Source organism: Mastomys coucha, unplaced genomic scaffold (assembly GCF_008632895.1).
Source record: "Mastomys coucha isolate ucsf_1 unplaced genomic scaffold, UCSF_Mcou_1 pScaffold21, whole genome shotgun sequence".
NCBI lineage: Eukaryota > Metazoa > Chordata > Mammalia > Rodentia > Muridae > Mastomys > Mastomys coucha.
Genome location: NW_022196904.1, coordinates 142,402,575 through 142,420,541, shown reverse-complemented (window position 1 = coordinate 142,420,541; position 17,967 = coordinate 142,402,575). Strand labels below are relative to the sequence as shown.

The 17,967-nt window shown below is 38.1% G+C and overlaps 1 protein-coding gene and 1 long non-coding RNA gene across 2 annotated transcripts in view; one reads left to right on the top strand and one right to left on the bottom strand.

The window, feature by feature from the left end:
• The window catches only part of LOC116103584, a 50,291-nt gene that overhangs the window by 11,316 nt on the left and 21,008 nt on the right, over nucleotides 1-17,967 (bottom strand). The gene's annotated exons all lie outside the window — the stretch shown is intronic.
• Nucleotides 6,910-17,856, top strand: Ms4a5 (membrane spanning 4-domains A5). Its single transcript, XM_031389768.1, has 5 exons — nucleotides 6,910-7,183; nucleotides 11,012-11,140; nucleotides 12,475-12,531; nucleotides 13,473-13,625; nucleotides 17,194-17,856. The coding sequence occupies exons 1-5, from the start codon at nucleotides 7,031-7,033 to the stop codon at nucleotides 17,287-17,289; spliced, it is 588 nt and encodes a 195-aa protein (XP_031245628.1). The 5' UTR covers nucleotides 6,910-7,030; the 3' UTR covers nucleotides 17,290-17,856.

The window sequence follows — 17,967 nt, the reverse complement described above, 5'->3', positions numbered from 1 at the left end:
TTAACTCTGTACTACAGAAAACAAGAAGAGCCTTCAGAACACACATTAGTGGATCATTTCTATTGTGTTTGATTTGGGAATTAAAATCACTGATCTCCTGTCCCTCTCTCCCTACTCTTCCCAGGGGGAAAAAAAAAGTGGCAGCAATCAACCTCATATTTATGCACTCTGAAAAACATTTTCAAGTATCATGAGCAGTGAGTGTCACCCAGACTCTTGTCAATAAATGCTTAATTAGAAGAAGTAGGTACAGAAATTTTGTAAGATTCTGAAGCCAGATCAAGCCATGGACTAATAGTGCTCTAGTGCTCTAGGACTGAAGATAGACTCATTAGCATCTTTATATTTGATGAGATTGAAGAGCTTATTTAGAAAAAAAAAAAAGAAAAAAAAAAAGAAAATACCAGAACAAATGTATAAGAGCCACTTCTTTTTAAATAGTAAATATCAGGAAAGGGAGGTTACTCTGTTCCACAGAAGCTTTTCTTAGATCAAAAATCAGTTATAGATGTCTATAAATCAGTTATAGATGTATATAGATGTATATAAATCAGTTATAGAACAAATCATTATTATATGGGTGGAGAGATGACAGATCGATAAATAGATAGATAGATAGATAGATAGATAGATAGATAGATAGATAGATAGATAGATAGATGACAGAGATGGTAGATGTTGCTTAGCACTAATCAAGTTAATTATCTCTTTGTTTGGACCAAAATATCCTGCCTCTAAATTCTAATGCAATATTCCTGACTCCTAATGTTATAACATTGGAAATAGAGTTTTGAAGATACTAGGTTCAGATGAAAATACAAGAGAGAGATCCTCATGATGGCAGTAGTCCCCTACTACAGTGGCACATGTATAATTCCAACATTCTAGAATCTGAAGAATTGTGAATTCAAAGCCAGACTGGACCAGTAAGCTTGAAGCTAACTTGGACTACACTTTGTCATACACACACACACACGCATGCACACACACATACACACATACACACACACACACACACACACACACACACACACATGCACCCACACATGAAAGAGAGAGAAACAGACTGAGACTATGCATAAAGACACCAAGAGAGCTGAGGAAATGTCATATAAAGGCAGCACAAGAAACCAGCCAAAAAGAGAAACACCTTAAAAACATAAGTTTGCAGGTATAAAAATAATTATTTATAGATTATTGTTAGGGATTATGCTAGTTTAGTAAGTTGGAGGTTGTAGATTATCTCCCAATAGCCATGATTTCACCAGTATGAAAACTAGATTTCTACTACCAAGAATTGTTTCCCTCTTGTTGAATTGGTCTTATATATAATTAGCTTTTAGTTTCTACCAAGATTTGGGTATTGCTCCTGTACTTTTGGGATTTTTACTGTGTCCTGCTGATTGTTGGTGTGGTTGATTGGCATCAGAGCTTGCTAGGACTGTTGATTACTTCCCTCTTTTGGAAATTTACATGGTGCATTCTGGTACCATGAAAGCTAGTCCTCAGGGAAGGGATATTCAAGTCAGTTCCAGCTTACAGATAAGTACAGTCTTTACATCAAGGAAACTTAACTTTGCAACAGACAGACTCTGTCTACAGAAAACCATAATGACTCAAAATGCAGATTTATGGAGCACAGTCTCAGTGGAAACATACAAAACAAAACCATATAAGGCTCAGAGAATACCGTAAAAGAGTGGATAAAGAGATTGTAAAAAGACACATAACCAAGGAGTTTGCTGTGAGCCTGTGTCATGTAGTAACATCAGAAGTTATATTCACAAAGTCTTACCAATATGATTGCCCAAACATAAACTGAATGAGGATGGTACCAATTGACATGCCAAACTGGATTAAGTAAAGCCCATGACTCTTCAACCTTAAACAAAGAACTATAGGCAACTGAGAAAAGCTGGGAATGGAGGAAGGTCCTTCCCAGACAAAGGGCACACCAAATGGTTGTCCAGTGGCAAATGGTCATCCCTAAAAACATACATACATGTAACATTATGCAGAATGAACAGGTTATATTTAGAAATATACTCACAATTAGTAAAAAAAGAGTCCATGAATTTGAAGGAGAGCAAGGATGCATTTATAGAAAAGCTTCATCTATAGTATGACATAAATGAAAGAACATGGGAATCTTTCTTGGAGCTTCATCTATAGTATGACATAAATGAAAGAACATGGAGAGAGAGATTGGAGGGAACAAAGAGGAGGGAGACATGATGTAATCATAATCTAAAAAAAATAAAAAATATAAGTTGGCTGGTACCCATATTTTGTATTTTCTGTTGTCTAAAATTACAAATAAAATTGTGTTGTTTAAATCACCCATTCTCAGATACTTAGTTATGGTGCCCAAACATACTAACACAAACCATTTCTTATATGGTAGAAAGCACAAGGACATAAAAACAACAAAAATCAGTCCTCATAAATCAAATACTAATTTGTCTTTGACAGAAAATTCCCTGGTAGTCACAAGGGGAATACTGTACAGAGAACATTTGTATGGATATACTGACCAGTCAGTGACTAGAGATTAGAAAGTGTTTGTCAGAACACATGACTAGTGGGGAATCCCTAGTGCTTGCGCTTGGAGGTTCTATAAAAAAAGAAAAAAAAAAGTTACCATTTTTATTTAAAATAATCTCTACAGCTTGAAATGCTGCAGCATTACTACTTGAAGGTGATAAGGCTAATGACTAGCAGGACAATGACTAGCAGGACAGCACCATGTGAAGAGTCAATCCTAAAAGCAGCAACCCAGTTAAACAAAAACCCCAGCTACTCTCCTCCTCTCACATCTCCTTGTAGCTTTCCCCAGTCACTCTCTTCCTCTCATGTCTCCATGTAGCTTTCCCACCATAGCTGAACACATTGGGAAAAATAATGAATTTTTCACAATCCTTTAAGGAATAAGATCTAGACTCACTGTTTGTGATTTAAAGAGACAATGACATCCAGAGGATTTGGAGACCTCCAGGCAGAGGACACTTGTCACTGTCCTATTCTCTAGGGATTGGATACGGGTTTTTGGAAGGACAGCATTTTTAATAGGAAAACAAGAAATTTAAAAACAAAGAAAACCAAGCTTCATCTATAGTATGACATAAATGAAAGAACATGGGAATCTTTCTTTTTTTATTTTCATCACTTTACACATTTAACCTTTAATTTTTCAAAGATTAAAATATTGCAGGAGAAGAACATGTTTTTGAATTATGCTTTTATCACTTCCATCCCAATATCTCCTTATCTGCAATTACAATGAAATGAGGATTAGCTATTTTACTTATGTCTTCTTTGTATTATGCGGTATGATTAAAGCATCAAAAAATGAGAAAAATTGACTTGCAATTTTGTGCAGAATATTGAATTGACCAAAGTATATACACAGGGTGGTCAAATGCTTTTCTACTAAGCTTACCTTTAGAACAATATTTATGGCACCAATATCTACACAGTTATGACAGAGAGCTCAAGTACGTGACTGCAGATAGATGAATTGATAAAGAACTATGACACATGGTATGACACAGTGCAGAGTAGTTTCCAGTCACAGAACACTCCTGTCATTTGTATAATATTGATGATCATAAAAGACATAATAGTAAGTGCAGTAAGTGTGAATGAAAAATAACACATATGGTTGGGGTAAGTATATGGAGAGAGGGTGGAGCAAAGAGATCATCAAAGGATGCAGAGGTATAGAGAGGCAGGGTGAAAACGTTTCGAATAAAAATATAGAATGGAAATTACACTTTATATTCTGTTGCTTACTTAATATCAGTGAAGAGCATAGGTAATACACAATAGCTGCATGGAGCAATGAAAATGATAACCATTTCTCATTTGATATACCAAACATCATGAGTATGGTAAAATGGATATTTTTCAGTTACTAAGAAAATGCATTTGCAAATATATTTGCTTTTGCAAAACTTTGAAGGCATTTCGTAGACCTAAGCTAGTAATGAGGACTCTCACTCAAATTATATCTTTTGAATTTCAAAGGTCCACCCTTGTTCTCTGTTAATTCTCCTTTACCTACTGAAACAATTCCATGCACTTGACTTTATCCACAGATGACCTTGAACTTCTGGTGGACTCCATTCCTTCAGTGAGTATATCAGATACTTATTTCCACTCAAATTTTCTTGCTGTTGTGTTAGTAGCATTTGATTTCTACAGTCACTGGTTTAAACTGAATTGAAACTGTGCAAAATTTGGCCACTGAGATGTTATTTAACCAATATTACATGTGTCATATGCTTTAATGTGCTAATAATTTTATATTGTATATTATATATTGTATCTTATACATAATATCATATTATATCATATAACATATTTAATTATATATTATTAAATATCAAATTGTTATATTATATAATACTATCATATATTATACTGTAAATATCATAATATATAATTAAATTTATGATATAATTTATTATGTAGTAAATATTGTACTAATTATGTGTATAATTGATATTATATATTATACAAACATGTTATATCTTATATGGTACAAAATGATATCTAACATACTATTTTCTGGTTTTGAATTTAATAATTCTGTTTTTATAGTAAAATTTTTAAGTAAAAATATTAGCACATTAAAGCATGGAAGTCTTTCTTATAACCACCCTGCAAGGAAATCAGAGACGAAGCTTTGAATGCAGTCTGACCACTTACATCATCATAACCTCTCAAGAACAAGGAGCAACAAGATCAAGGTTTGATTAGGGAACATTAAGGCTTAAAAACTAGTACTCAATCATTAATAACCCACATTAAAATTAGAAGGCCTCTTGTGAAGGAAGACTCTGTAATGCTGGAAAATAAGGATAAGACATAAGGATATATGAAGTTCTGTAAAGCTGAGCTCAGATACACCGTCCATGTGTGAATGAACATACCTGATATCTATTAGCAAGCAACCACCTACAATAGAGAACCACAGGACAGTAACACTTGCAGTAACTCATTGTGACACTGTCAAGTTCTTATGGTTAAGCTCATAGATACATATTAAGCTGATAAAGAAACAGCTTAAGTGAACTGTGGAAGTAAATTGAGATATAATATTTGACCATAATAGATAGAACAGAAATAAGATAAGTAATGCTGGCTAATAGCATTTTCTATTATTACTAACACTGACTTTCAGACTAAGTGTATTAGAATCCATTTAAAATGTCCTTATTATGTCATCAACAGTCCAAAGAAGACATGACATGTTTCAATAAACATGTAAACTAACACAGAGAAGTTAATAGATAACTAGAGCTACTAAAAATAGAACCTAGAGCTACTAAATAAACAAATTTGAGAATGAGACATAGCAATAGTCATTGAATACATATAAGAAATTCTCAAAGAATAAGCTTCACTTCAATGAAGGATGACCATGAGCATGCCTCTATGTTCATTTAAGCTAAATGTAAGAGACATACACTCAAAAAGAAACTGTGATGCACAGATGTAACCTTTGGCTAGCAAGAGACTTGTCTTGACAGAAAATTTATTAACTTTTAAAAAATGATTTAGGATTAATTCTGGATTTTCATGCTTCAAGAGTCCTGTGGTGGATCATGAGAAGTAGCTTGGATGAATTAAAACATAAAAAAATTAAGTTATTTCTCCACTTATCAGATAGTTATGACAATGTTATCATGCTTGGGGAAAAATAAAATTGAAAAGGCCACAGTAAAGTTAAAAATGGGTAATGAAGGTCATGCAGTGCTTTACAAAATACATTGGCCCAAATATTACTTAACTCAAAGGAAATGAAACAAATGTGCAATGATTTCAATGAAGGATGACCATGAGCATGCCTCTATGGTCATTTAAGCTAAATGTAAGAGACATACACTCAAAAAGAAACTGTGATGCACAGATGCAACCTTTGGCTAGCAAGAGGCTGGTCTTGACAGAAAATTTAATTAAGGAAGATGTGAGATAAATAGAAAAAAAGAGAGCATGGATATATATATATATATGTATGTATGTATGTATGTATGTATGTATGTATGTATATATATGACCAACAACGTGGTGAGACAGAAATAATTGTAGTTAAGAGCACTTGCTTCTCGTACATGGAACACACACTGGGCAGCTCAAAATTGCCTGTAGTTAGCTCCAGGGGATCTGATGAACTCTTCTGGCCTCTGCATGTACCTTCACACAAACTGCATGCATTCACAAAAACATCAACAAATAAACAAATTCTTTTGCACTTTTATGGCCTTGCAATTTGGCAGCCAGAACCACTGATGAAGACGCATGATTGAGGCTATCTAATTCTGTACAATCCACTAGTGGACCATAGATGTGTGAGAAAACTTGGCAGGGGTTAACAGAACAGTACTAGCCAGAAAAACTAGCAATGTAACTTGGCAGAGTGCCTGCCCCCAAAACAAAATTGTAGTTCTTTGAAGCCACTCTGCTTTAGAGTGGTGTATAACACAAGTCTGCTAAAATGAGGTTAACAGCAAAACAAAAGAAAACAAAACAAAACAAAAAAACCTTTTAAGTGACAGGCAACATGAATAATACAACTGATTAGTTCTAAAGCCTGAGAGGTTTTGTCTTCTCTACACTTGAAATAGAAGAATTAGAAACCTGGGAACTAAAAGATTTGACAGGTGTGTGTGTGTGTGTGTGTGTGTGTGTGTGTGTGTGTGTGTGTATGTGTGTGTGTGTATGAATGAGGTAGTTGTAAGAACAAAGGAGGAGTATGTAACTTGCTCAAGGACACAGTATTTTCAGATCGAACCAAAACTACTAGTCACCTTCTTCAAACCAATACATAGGCATGGGCTCTTTAATTCTTTAGCTCTTGGCTATCCCTGAAATTCTATGTCTCTGTGACTTTGTGGTTCTATAATTCTAAACCAGAGTACAACAATGCCAGTGCTCTAGACCGCTCCAGTACAGGAAACGAACATGGTTTAAATGGGCATACCAGCTATATCCTTTTCTTCCACTTGAAAAAACCAACTGTACCATCATGGCTTCAAAAAATGTACATAGTCCCGTGTTTCTGGTGTTTCCTCCAGAGGTCATCAATCAAGAATACCAAGCAACAGAATTTACAGCCACAGCCTACAGTTCCCAAAACCGAGTGCAGAAAATAATTATTAGAAAACTGAGGATCTTAGGGGTAAGTAAAATGTGTCACAATGTATAAAATCTGGTGGCACACAATTCCAATAGGAATCAACTCCATATGTCATTGCCACTCAATTCAAGAAGTATGGATTGTGCTTCTACATGAATTATTAACAAGATTCTGTGTACAGAAAAATACAAGATAGATAAATTCAATGTTCCTGAACTCTTAAAAACCACAACCTCCAACCTAATTATCTTTGAGAACTTTCTAGTCAAATTCAGAAAGCAAGAGGAAAAAAGACCACTGAGTAGAAGTTAGTTCAGATACCCTCTCTTAGCAAACTGTGACACACACTTTTACAGCTTCCCAAGTAGACCTCAGAACTCATAGTTTTACATGGTATTCAGATATGCATGTTTATGCATATAAGTATAAAGAAGCCATTTTTTTAGAATGGCTTCTTTAATTTTTTAAATTAATAAGTACATCATTTCCCTCCAACCTCATTTGTGGCTCCTCCTCAATTGCTCCCTCTCAAACTTATGATCTCTATTTCTGTTATTGTTTACATATGTATATAAATGCAAAAATATATAAATACAACCTGAATTTGATTAGTGTTGCTGGTCAATTCTTGAATAATCTATTGGATGTGGGGGCTATCTCTAGAAAAGATCAATTTTCCTTTTCTCAGAAATCCTTACTTGCCTGAAGTTCTTTGTCTAGGCCTGGATGGACCCTGGCAAACATTCATTTCTCTATCCATCAACCTGTCATTCCACAAAAATTAATTTTATTTACCAAACCTTTCTTAAGATATGGACAGGTAGGAAGTAGTCAGATATATTTGAGGTAGTAATGTTACACATATCTTGGGGAATAGTTTGCCCTTTGAATGCTAGCCTCTCATAAAGTAGAAAGTAATCCCTTTCAGAACAAAAAATAAAATAAAGCCAGAAATAAAGAAAGATCATTCTGTGGCACATGGGAAAAAAAACACTAATATAATCTGCTTCAGCATCTCTTCAAATATAATGGACTTCAAACCTGAATGAAATAGTTTGCTTTAACAGGAATCAAACTAGGTGCAAGCAACTATGTTGAATGCTGTTTTAACAACAACAACAAAAATACAAGCTAGTTTTTCCTCACTTAGGAAAATAAAGGTTTCATGTGGAAATAATAATACCATGAAAATACTAAGAATTATATTTCAATGGAGTATCTAGAAGAATCATAAATGGTGACAGTGACATGTTCAACCCACAGTTAGAACAGTTATTCCAGTTAAAAGGAATGAGTGCATTCCACAATGAATCGGACATTTCATATGGACTCTGAAGAAATCATGGAATTTCAACAAGTAGAACTAAATTGAGGACACAGAAGTACAAAAGATGCAGTAAGTTCTGGATGCTAAAGAATGGGAAGAATAAGGAGCTGGCAGTGGAGGAGAGCTGGGAGAGGTCAATCTAGGCTTAAAAGATTTAAGAAGACTAATAAAAGAATCAGCCTGCTTGAAAATTAGTCATGTCATACCCATACAATAGAATAGTGTTCTGTAGTACAACAAATTAGCTAACAAGCCAAGAGGAAGCATGAAGAGTCTCATTTTCATATTGTTACATGAAAGACTCAGTGAGTGCTCTAGATGATGATGGGTGGTGGAGGAATATCTCTACAGACATGTAGTAGAAACATGAAAGCTATGAAATAAACAACTCAGTGCTGTCTACAACAGGAAAATGGGATGAAAGTCAAATATGTAGTTTAACTCCACTGCCGGATTGCTACTTATATTTTCACATGTATTTATTCATTTGTGTGTGTATATATGGTCATGCACATGACACAGAACATGTATGGAGACAGAGAATGACTTTCAGGAGTCCATTCTTGCCTTCCACCAATGTGGGTTCCAGGGATTGAACTCAGATTGTCAGACTCAGTGGCAAGAACCTTTACTTGCTGAGCCACCTTGCTGGCTGAAGTATGCATGATTTCATGAGTAGAGATAATAGAAAAGTTAGCTACTCTGGGATTGTTGCCATCAAGAAACTTGAGATGACACAAAAACCCTAGACCTAGAAAGATGACAGCATCAACAACAGAGAAAAAGAAGTCAAGAAATCAGGCTTAAAGGGAGAAAGCAAACCCATTTAAGACATATGGAATATAAGTTGGTAATGCTAAATCCGAGAGGGATAGTCATGCAGATGTGATGAAAATGCACACAATACCTCTTAGGACTCAGCCATTAAATGTTAGTACAGCAACAAGAGAGCTCACCAAGGAAGTGTACAGAAAAGGTCACAGAGGACATAACCCCTGGCCATAAGTCTTCTGCTCTTTTTGTCATTCCTTTTTTTTAAAATTTATTTTATTTATTTACATTTCAAATGTTTTCCTCTTTCCTAGTTTCCCCTCGTAAAAAACCCTATTCCCTCCCCATGGCCCCTGCTCACCAACCCACCCTCCCCTGCTTCCTGGCCCTGGCATTCCCCTACATTGGTGCATAGAGCCTTCACAGGATCAAGGGCCTCTCCTCCCATTGATGACTATCCTCTGCTATACATATGTAGCTGGAGCCATGAGTCCCACCATGTGTACTCTTTGATCCATGGTTTAGTCTCTGGGAGTTCTGTGGGTACTAGTAAGTTCATATTGTGTTCCTCCTATGGGGCCGCAAACCCCTTCAGGTCCTTGGGTCCTTTCTCTAGGTCCTTCATTGGGGACCCTGTACTCAGTCCAAAGGATGGCTGTGAACATCCACTTCTGTATTTGTCAGGCACTGACAGAGCCTTGCCAGGCTTCTCTAGCACTCATCAACACCTCCTCCAAATTCCCCAAACCCTCCACCCCTAGCATTAACAGCATGTGGAGAATGTGCCTCACAAGCATAGGACAGGGAGCAGAAAGAACACCCCTGGAGGGATTCTCTGTGCCTGGCAATGCAGCACTGCTCCCAAAGGCTCAGAGAATCTTTCACATTCAAGAGTATAGCATGTAATTTTAAAAACATGCTACTTCCTTGCCTGCACTTTAACATCTCCCAGTTCCCCTTGCTTCAACTTGATTGCAACCATCCAGGGGAGCTGCTGTCTGCACTCCACCTGCCCCTCTCAACTAGCTTCACCGAACCACCAGCTATCACGCCATCTTCTCTCTTTCCTCTGCTCACCTTAGCTCAGGGGAAGAAAAACACTAGACAGTTTTATTATTTTAAAACTAGCCAGATACCACAATTACTGGGCTCTTAGGCTCTTAGCAGCTAACCTCTTTCAGCCAAGTACAGATGGTAGAGGCTGCCAGTCCTGGTTGCCCTAAGACCTTACACGGCTGCTACCATGTAAGGCATTTCCAAAGCCTGACAGAAAAGCCTCCTCCTTCCCTGCATCCCTTCTCTTCCTCTTGGACCCATAAATCCCACCTTTTTCCTTTTGCCCAGCAATTAGCTTCTGCCTTCTTTATTGAACACAATCAAGAACCAATTAGGGAATCAGATTTTAGTATCAGCTCCTCCCCCTATACAAGAGGATCTCCCTAGGTGTCCAGTTGAGACTAGGCTGATTCAGTAATTTAAAAACATTCACACATATGTGCTGATGAACTGGCAATTTTAGTGAGACAAGAACAGAACCTGGAAGCTTCCACTCAGGGCACAGCTGACCCTGAGGTTGGGAGCACTGGGTTAGACTTGTCTTCCAGTTAGTAATTATCAGATGGGAGGGGGTAAGAAACCAACAAGAAATCGTAAAGGAACACTCATTATCCTTCCCTTGGCTATAAAGAGGGCAACTGCCAAATGATTGAGCTAACGATGTAAGTGGAATTAACCCCAACCCCATGAGTGCTGACCTTCCTCTCTATTTTCAGACCACCCAGATCCTGTTTGGAATCATGAACTTTTCATTTGGAGTCATTTTCCTTTTCACCATGGTAAACCCATACCCAAGGTTTCCTTTTATATTTATCTCAGGATATCCCTTCTGGGGCTCTGCTTTGGTGAGTATAGTGTATTTAGTTCAATTAAAAGTATGTCAACCAGACAACATGTTAGTGTATGGATTCTTAGTTATAAAATAAGATAGATTTGGGTATGTGAACCTGCAGAAAATGCCACTAAGACATTAACCTCATGACATTAAAGCAAGCTCTCTGTTCTGTTGAATCACCAGAGTTGATGGTTGCCCAACTTTGGGTCTTGAAATTTGGAGGGAATGTTCCTTTAGGTTTTATGGTGGTTTTGTAGTTCATGAATTCATCCAAAACAATGAAGATCCAAATTTTAGTACAATGATTATCCTGCAGTAAGCATTAGTCCCATAAGAAAGGAATCATGCCATGAGATCAGTACACTTCTTACATCTATGTGGTGTTGCTTCTGATGCTGATAAGCACTTTCATCTGCAGAAAGTGAAGGAGCAGGGACAGCTCCCAAGTGTGTGAGCACAAAGAGATGCCTATTTAATTGTATGCAATCTCTATTAGCTTAGTACCCACTTTGCTTCAGAGAATGGGCAGTTTGTGAGGATTCAGTAGATGCCAGTCCCCAGTGGCAATTCCTCATAGGGTGTGAGAAATACTGACACAGGACACAGAGGCTGCTTCCAAAGGAAAGGGAACGGTCCAGAGTCATTTCCAGATGGACCAAGTCTTAAAGAATGAGGAGTTGTCTAATTAGGTGAAAAGCATCTACAAAGGATGGGAACAAGGGGGTCTAGGTGAAAAGGGAAGAAGGTTTCATCGTCTGTCAGAAGGTCTGGGAGAGCAGCATTCTCTACTAAGGGGTCTTGAGGAAGGGGCAGGAAATTTAAACACAGCTGGGCTGAACTCAGATTTTAAGTTTCTGCTAGACAGTGAGGCTGCTATATCTGACCCACCTCCATGAAAATTAGTATGTGTAGTTTCTTTTTTCTTTCTTTTTTTCAATTATCAGTCTGCTGGCTGAAATTGTGCCTTATGTTTCCACCCAACAGAATAAACTGGTTGGACTATGATAACTATATGGCCTTAGTGCTCATAAACTGATGACACTGGGCATTTGGAAGCTCAGTCATGATATTAATAACAGATCAACAACAGGAAAATGGATAAGGATATGAAAGTCCAGTAAAGTAGAAACATCCTTTTGTTCAAAGAGGTGGCTCAGAGTAAAGATCCAACCTTTTGTCCTCTGCTCTGTGAGGTGGTTCACCCTCCTCATTTCCCTGAGGTTTCTGTGAGCTTAAAAGGAAGATATAGGAAAGAAGTGTCCAGAGCCCTGACCTGAGAGACCCTCAGCATCATCTTATTGTGTCCATCATTAGGATATTTATTCTTTATTTTTCTTGTTGTAGTTCATTAACTCTGGGGCCTTCCTGATTGCTCTGAAAAGAAAAACTACGGACACTATGGTGAGTTCTACCTTATTAAAAATTATAATTGTTGAGTAATTTTCCTGGCTCCGAAAATCATCATATATCAGAAGCCATTCATACTGGGACACTTTTCCAGATTATCAGAGTCTCTCATGTTCTACATGAAGATATTGAGGCACAGAACTGTTGAGTGACTCCATCCTTGGTTCCCAGTTGTTAATGCAGAGTAGGTCTCAGTAGTCTAGTCATTTATTTGTTCTTTCAATGAGTATTTTTGGTGCCTACTGGATGCCAGGTGTTTTAACAGGCTATTGCTTGACTCACAGGAAAAGCACAGTGCACACAACCTAATTAAATCACAAGCAGATTCCAGTGGTAAAGAATACATTGCTGATCTAAGTATATTTGTAGGAGTAGAGTATTCTATCTTACTCAAAGAAACAAAGACATTAGATAGAAATAAGTCAGTAAGTCATTTGCTTCAAAGAATATCCTAAAATTTTGTAATTTTAAAATGTGTTTGCCTTTATATGTTAGCTATGTGTATGTGGGGGAGTGGGGATACATTTCCATGCACAGTGTACCTGTGGAGATCAGAAGATAGCTTTTAGGACTTTGTTCTCTCCTACCATGTGGGTCCTAAGGATAAAACTCGGGTTGTCAGACGGCAGGTGCCTTTATCTGCTGAGCCATCTGACCAACCTGAAAGTTTGTAATTTTTAGGGAGCTGTAAAAGTGATGGAGAAATGCAGTGTTTCGTTAAACACAGTCTTTAAATGAACATTTAAATAGGCCATAGCTACCTCTATTTGAATGGAAGTTAACCCAGGAACAGATTGAGTTGTATGTGTGGTAAATATATATGTATATATGGTTTCTTGGCATTGTGAAAATCCATCTCTCCAGTCTTCCACTCCCACTGCTCTGTCTGTGAAACAAGGCAGACCTAAGTCTTTTATTTTCTGATTCTGTTGCAGATAAAAATGAGCCAGGTGATGAATTTACTTAGTGCCCTGGGAGCAGCAGCTGGAATCATTCTCCTCATATTTGGTTTCCTTCTAGATGGAGAATTCATCTGTGGCTATTCTCCAGATGGTATGCAGTGTGGTGCTATTACCATTCTATTTGTTGTAAGTATCCTGTGCCATTTCTAGAGCAGCAGATGGTTTAAACAAATAGGTTACCACCCAGTCAGCACCATCCAGATAGTATTATAGACACATAAGTATTTACTTTTGCTCACTCAGGAGCCCATTGTATTAGATCAGCATTATACCATGCACTGTGGAATAGAACAATAAATGCTCAAAACTTATAAAAGGTATAAAACATGCAAGTAACTAAGGATAATGTAAATATAAAATGACTCTAAAAGACAGAGGCTTAGCAATGTCCTAATGGTTCATAGTTCCCAGTATACATTATAACTGTGAATGTCTATGGTTTTTATTTGGTATTAATATTTAGTTTATATTTCTGATAAAGTGTGGTAAATTGTTTATATAAAGTATGGTAAATTGAAAATAGATATTTCAGCTCTGTCCAAAATACTGTGATAATTGGTGTAAAATAATGTAAGATGGTATGAATAAATCTATAAATAAAAAAAATGAGAGTCAAGTAGGCATATTAAAGACTGATAACAGACGGATGGTTTGGATTGAGGTCTGGGACCCCTATGTAAGTAAGAGTTAGGGGAAGGATTGAAGGAACTGAAGGGGATGGCAACCCCATAAGAAGACCAACAGTGTCAACTAACCTGGACTCCTGGGAGCTTCCAGAGACTGAATCACCAACCAAAGAGCATACAGGGGCTGGTCTAAAGTTCCTGGCACATGTGTTGCCAAGGACTGCCTTGTCTGGCCTCAGTGGGAAAGGGTGCGTACTAGTCCTGTAGAGACTTTATGCCCCAGAGAAGTGGGATGCCTGGGGCATGGGCACCATCTCATAGGTGAAGGGGTTGGGGGATGGGGGAAGAATTCTGGGAGGGGGGCTGGGGGAACATTTGGAATATAAATTAATCAATTTTTAAGAATGAGTTCACCCGCCTCCTCCTCCCACCCCCCCAAAAAAATCCCTCAGCTTGCTTTCTCCTTATCAAGAGTCTGGGAATTTATTAATTGATGTGATCAGCATCCAATAGGATTCAGTCAGAAGCTTCCAGGCTGCATTCAAGGATTAATGAGGAAGTAGGATGGCAGGCTGGGGCATGGTGAAAATTCATCATTACCTGAGGGGACACATCAACAAGACAACATCCATACACATAAGAGGCACACAGAGCTCTCAGCCCAGCATTTATCTCCACAGCCCTTAAATCACCTGTATAAACACATGTATTATGAGAACACTGCTGCAGCGCCAAAGCAAAACAAAAACAACAGGAAAGAAAACCACAGAAAAGCCGGGCGGTGGTGGCGCAGGCCTTTAATCCCAGCGCTTGGGAGGCAGAGGCAGGCGGATTTCTGAGTTCGAGGCCAGCCTGGTCTATAGAGTGAGTTCCAGGACAGCCAGGGCTACATAGAGAAACCCTGTCTCGAAAAAACAAAACCAAAACCAAAAACAAAAACAAAAACAAAAAAAAACACAGGGAAAAATGAGGGCAATAAATCAGCTCCTGTGACAGAGTGTAAAGTATTTCGATGCTGACATATCACATTGCTGTTAAAAACAAAACAAAACAAAACAAAACAAAAAAAACAAAAAAACAAAACAAAACAAAAAAACCAGGTGGTCTCAAACCTATCATTAAGGTACAACAGACAAATAGGGCATAGAACAGACTGTTAGTCACATGAACATTTGCAATGGCAGTTGAAGGACCTGTTCTTAGAAGATGGCAAGCTTTGCCTGGCCTGTGGACTCCTGGCTAGGCGTGTATGGCTGGCTATGTGTGCTCTTTGCTACCATGGTGCAACCTACTTTAAAAGTCTTCTGCAACAATTAGAAAGAACCGAGTGATACCTTTAGCCTCGGCTTCTCTTCGTGTCTCTTGTTCTCTGAGTTACTCTTTTTCTGGAGTAGCAGTTTCCTCTTCCCTGCTTTTTCTTTCCTTTACTATTTTCCTATCTCTTGATATTCTTCTTTGTCCTTCAAGAGACCACTTTTCTGATATGCACTCCTCTGTGCAGGCTATACCTATGAAATGGAGAACTTCTTGCATATAACTTAGCAAATCTCCTGTTTGATTTTTCCTAAACAATTTCCTGTGCTATGCTGTTATCCTATGCTATGCTATGCTATGCTATGCTACGCTATCCTATTATGCTATCCTATGCTATGCTATGCTATAATATGCTATGCTATCCTATCCTATGCTATGCTATCCTATGCTATGCTATGCTATGCTATGCTATCCTATGCTATCCTATGCTATGCTATGCTATCCTATTATGCTATCCTATGCTATGGTATGCTATAATATGCTATGCTATCCTATCCTATGCTATGCTATCCTATGCTATGCTATGCTATGCTATCCTATCCTATGCTATGCTATCCTATGCTATCCTATGCTATGCTATCCTATGCTATGCTATGCTATGCTATGCTATGCTATCCTATGCTATCCTATCCTATGCTATCCTATGCTATGCTATCCTATGCTATGCTATGCTATGCTATCCTATGCTATGCTATGCTATGCTATGCTACGCTATCCTATTATGCTATCCTATGCTATGGTATGCTATCCTATGCTATGCTATGCTATGCTATGCTATGCTATGCTATGCTGTGCTATCCTATGCTATGCTATGCTATGCTATGCTATGCTATGCTATGCTATCCTATGCTATGCTATGCTATGCTATGCTATGCTATCCTATGCTATGCTATGCTATCCTATGCTATCCTATGCTATCCTATCCTATGCTATGCTATGCTATGCTATGCTATGATATCCTATGCTATGCTATGCTATGCTATGCTATGCTATGCTATGCTATGCTGTGCTATCCTATGCTATGCTGAGCTATCCTATCCTATGCTATGCTGTGCTATCCTATGCTATGCTGAGCTATCCTATCCTATGCTATGCTGTGCTATCCTATGCTATGCTATGCTATCCTATGCTATGCTATCCTATGCTATGCTATGCTATCCTATCCTATGCTATCCTATGCAATGCTATGCTATGCTATGCTATCCTATGCAATGCTATCCTATGCTATGCTATGCTATCCTATCCTATGCTATCCTATGCAATGCTATGCTATGCTATGCTATCCTATGCTATGCTATCCTATGCAATGCTATGCTATCCTATGCTGTCCTATCCTATGCTATCTCCTATGCTATGCTATGCTATGCTATCCTATGCTATGCTATGCTATGCTATGCTATCCTATGCTATGCTATGCTATCCTATGCTATCCTATGCTATGCTATCCTATGCTATCCTATGCTATGCTATGCTATGCTATGCTATCCTATGCTATGCTATGCTATCCTATCCTATGCTATTCTATGCTATACTGTGCTGTGCTGTGCTGTGCTGTCCTCTGCTGTGATGTGCTGAGCCCTGCTCTGCTGTGCTATGCTATTCTATGCTATGCTGGTACTCCTTATATTCCCATTATCTTTCACTAATTTGAGCGGTGATGGTTTATTATGTGGTAATAGTTTGATGACTTCATGGTGATCAAGAAACCCATCTCTGTCCTAATATAATGACTCTGTTGCTTCTCTCTGTTTCAGGGGATTTTGGCTATGTTGATGATCTTCAGCATTGCTGAACTCTTCATTTCCCTCTTTTCCTCAGTTTTGGGATGCCACTCAGAAGAAAGGAGATAGTGTTGAATAGCACTGTACAAGTAAAAGTGCCAAATGACACAATTCAGAGGCCCGTCTGCTTCTAAGAAAGAGCCAACACACTTATACACTAAAAGTTGACAATTATTTGAAGCAAAATGGGTTAGTAATAACTCATAGGGGACCATTTTGGCTGGTGAAACACATTCTGCGACCTGATAATAGCATTTCCTCCTCCAACAGAATGATTACCTTGGTGTAATCACCCCCTCTTGCCCTTTTTGCCATGGCTACTCTATAAGCAAAGATATACAAAGCTCAGACCCAGGGGTGACCAAGTCATATGACTTTGCTACCTGTGACAGTCTCCTGATGAGTCTCCTGAGGGACTCCACACAAGGGCTCTTGCTCCATGAAGCAGAAAGATGAATTGGAAAGAAAAACGGGTTGGTCAGCAAACTGTGCCTTGAAGTCACAAGATCGTCAAATGCTATGAGCCAGACATCTACAAAAGTAACTGTACTACTGCTGGTTAGTTTTTAACTTTTAACTCGACACTAACTAGAGTTACCTGGGAAGAGGAATTGTCCATATAAAATGACCTGTGATCATGTTTGTGGGACACTGTGATGATTGATGTGGGAGGGCCCATGTCACTGTGGGTAGTATCATCCCCAAGCAGGTAGGGTGGGGTGCTATATCTAAAAAGCTAGCTGGTTA

Excerpts from the sequence above, each read along its gene's own strand:
- Ms4a5 (XM_031389768.1), top strand. The coding sequence starts at position 7,031 with ATGGCTTCAAAAAATGTACATAGTCCCGTGTTTCTGGTGTTTCCTCCA. Across the intron at positions 7,184-11,011 it reads GAAAACTGAGGATCTTAGGG|ACCACCCAGATCCTGTTTGG; the intron begins GTAAGTAAAATG and ends CTCTATTTTCAG. Across the intron at positions 13,626-17,193 it reads CTATTACCATTCTATTTGTT|GGGATTTTGGCTATGTTGAT; the intron begins GTAAGTATCCTG and ends TCTCTGTTTCAG.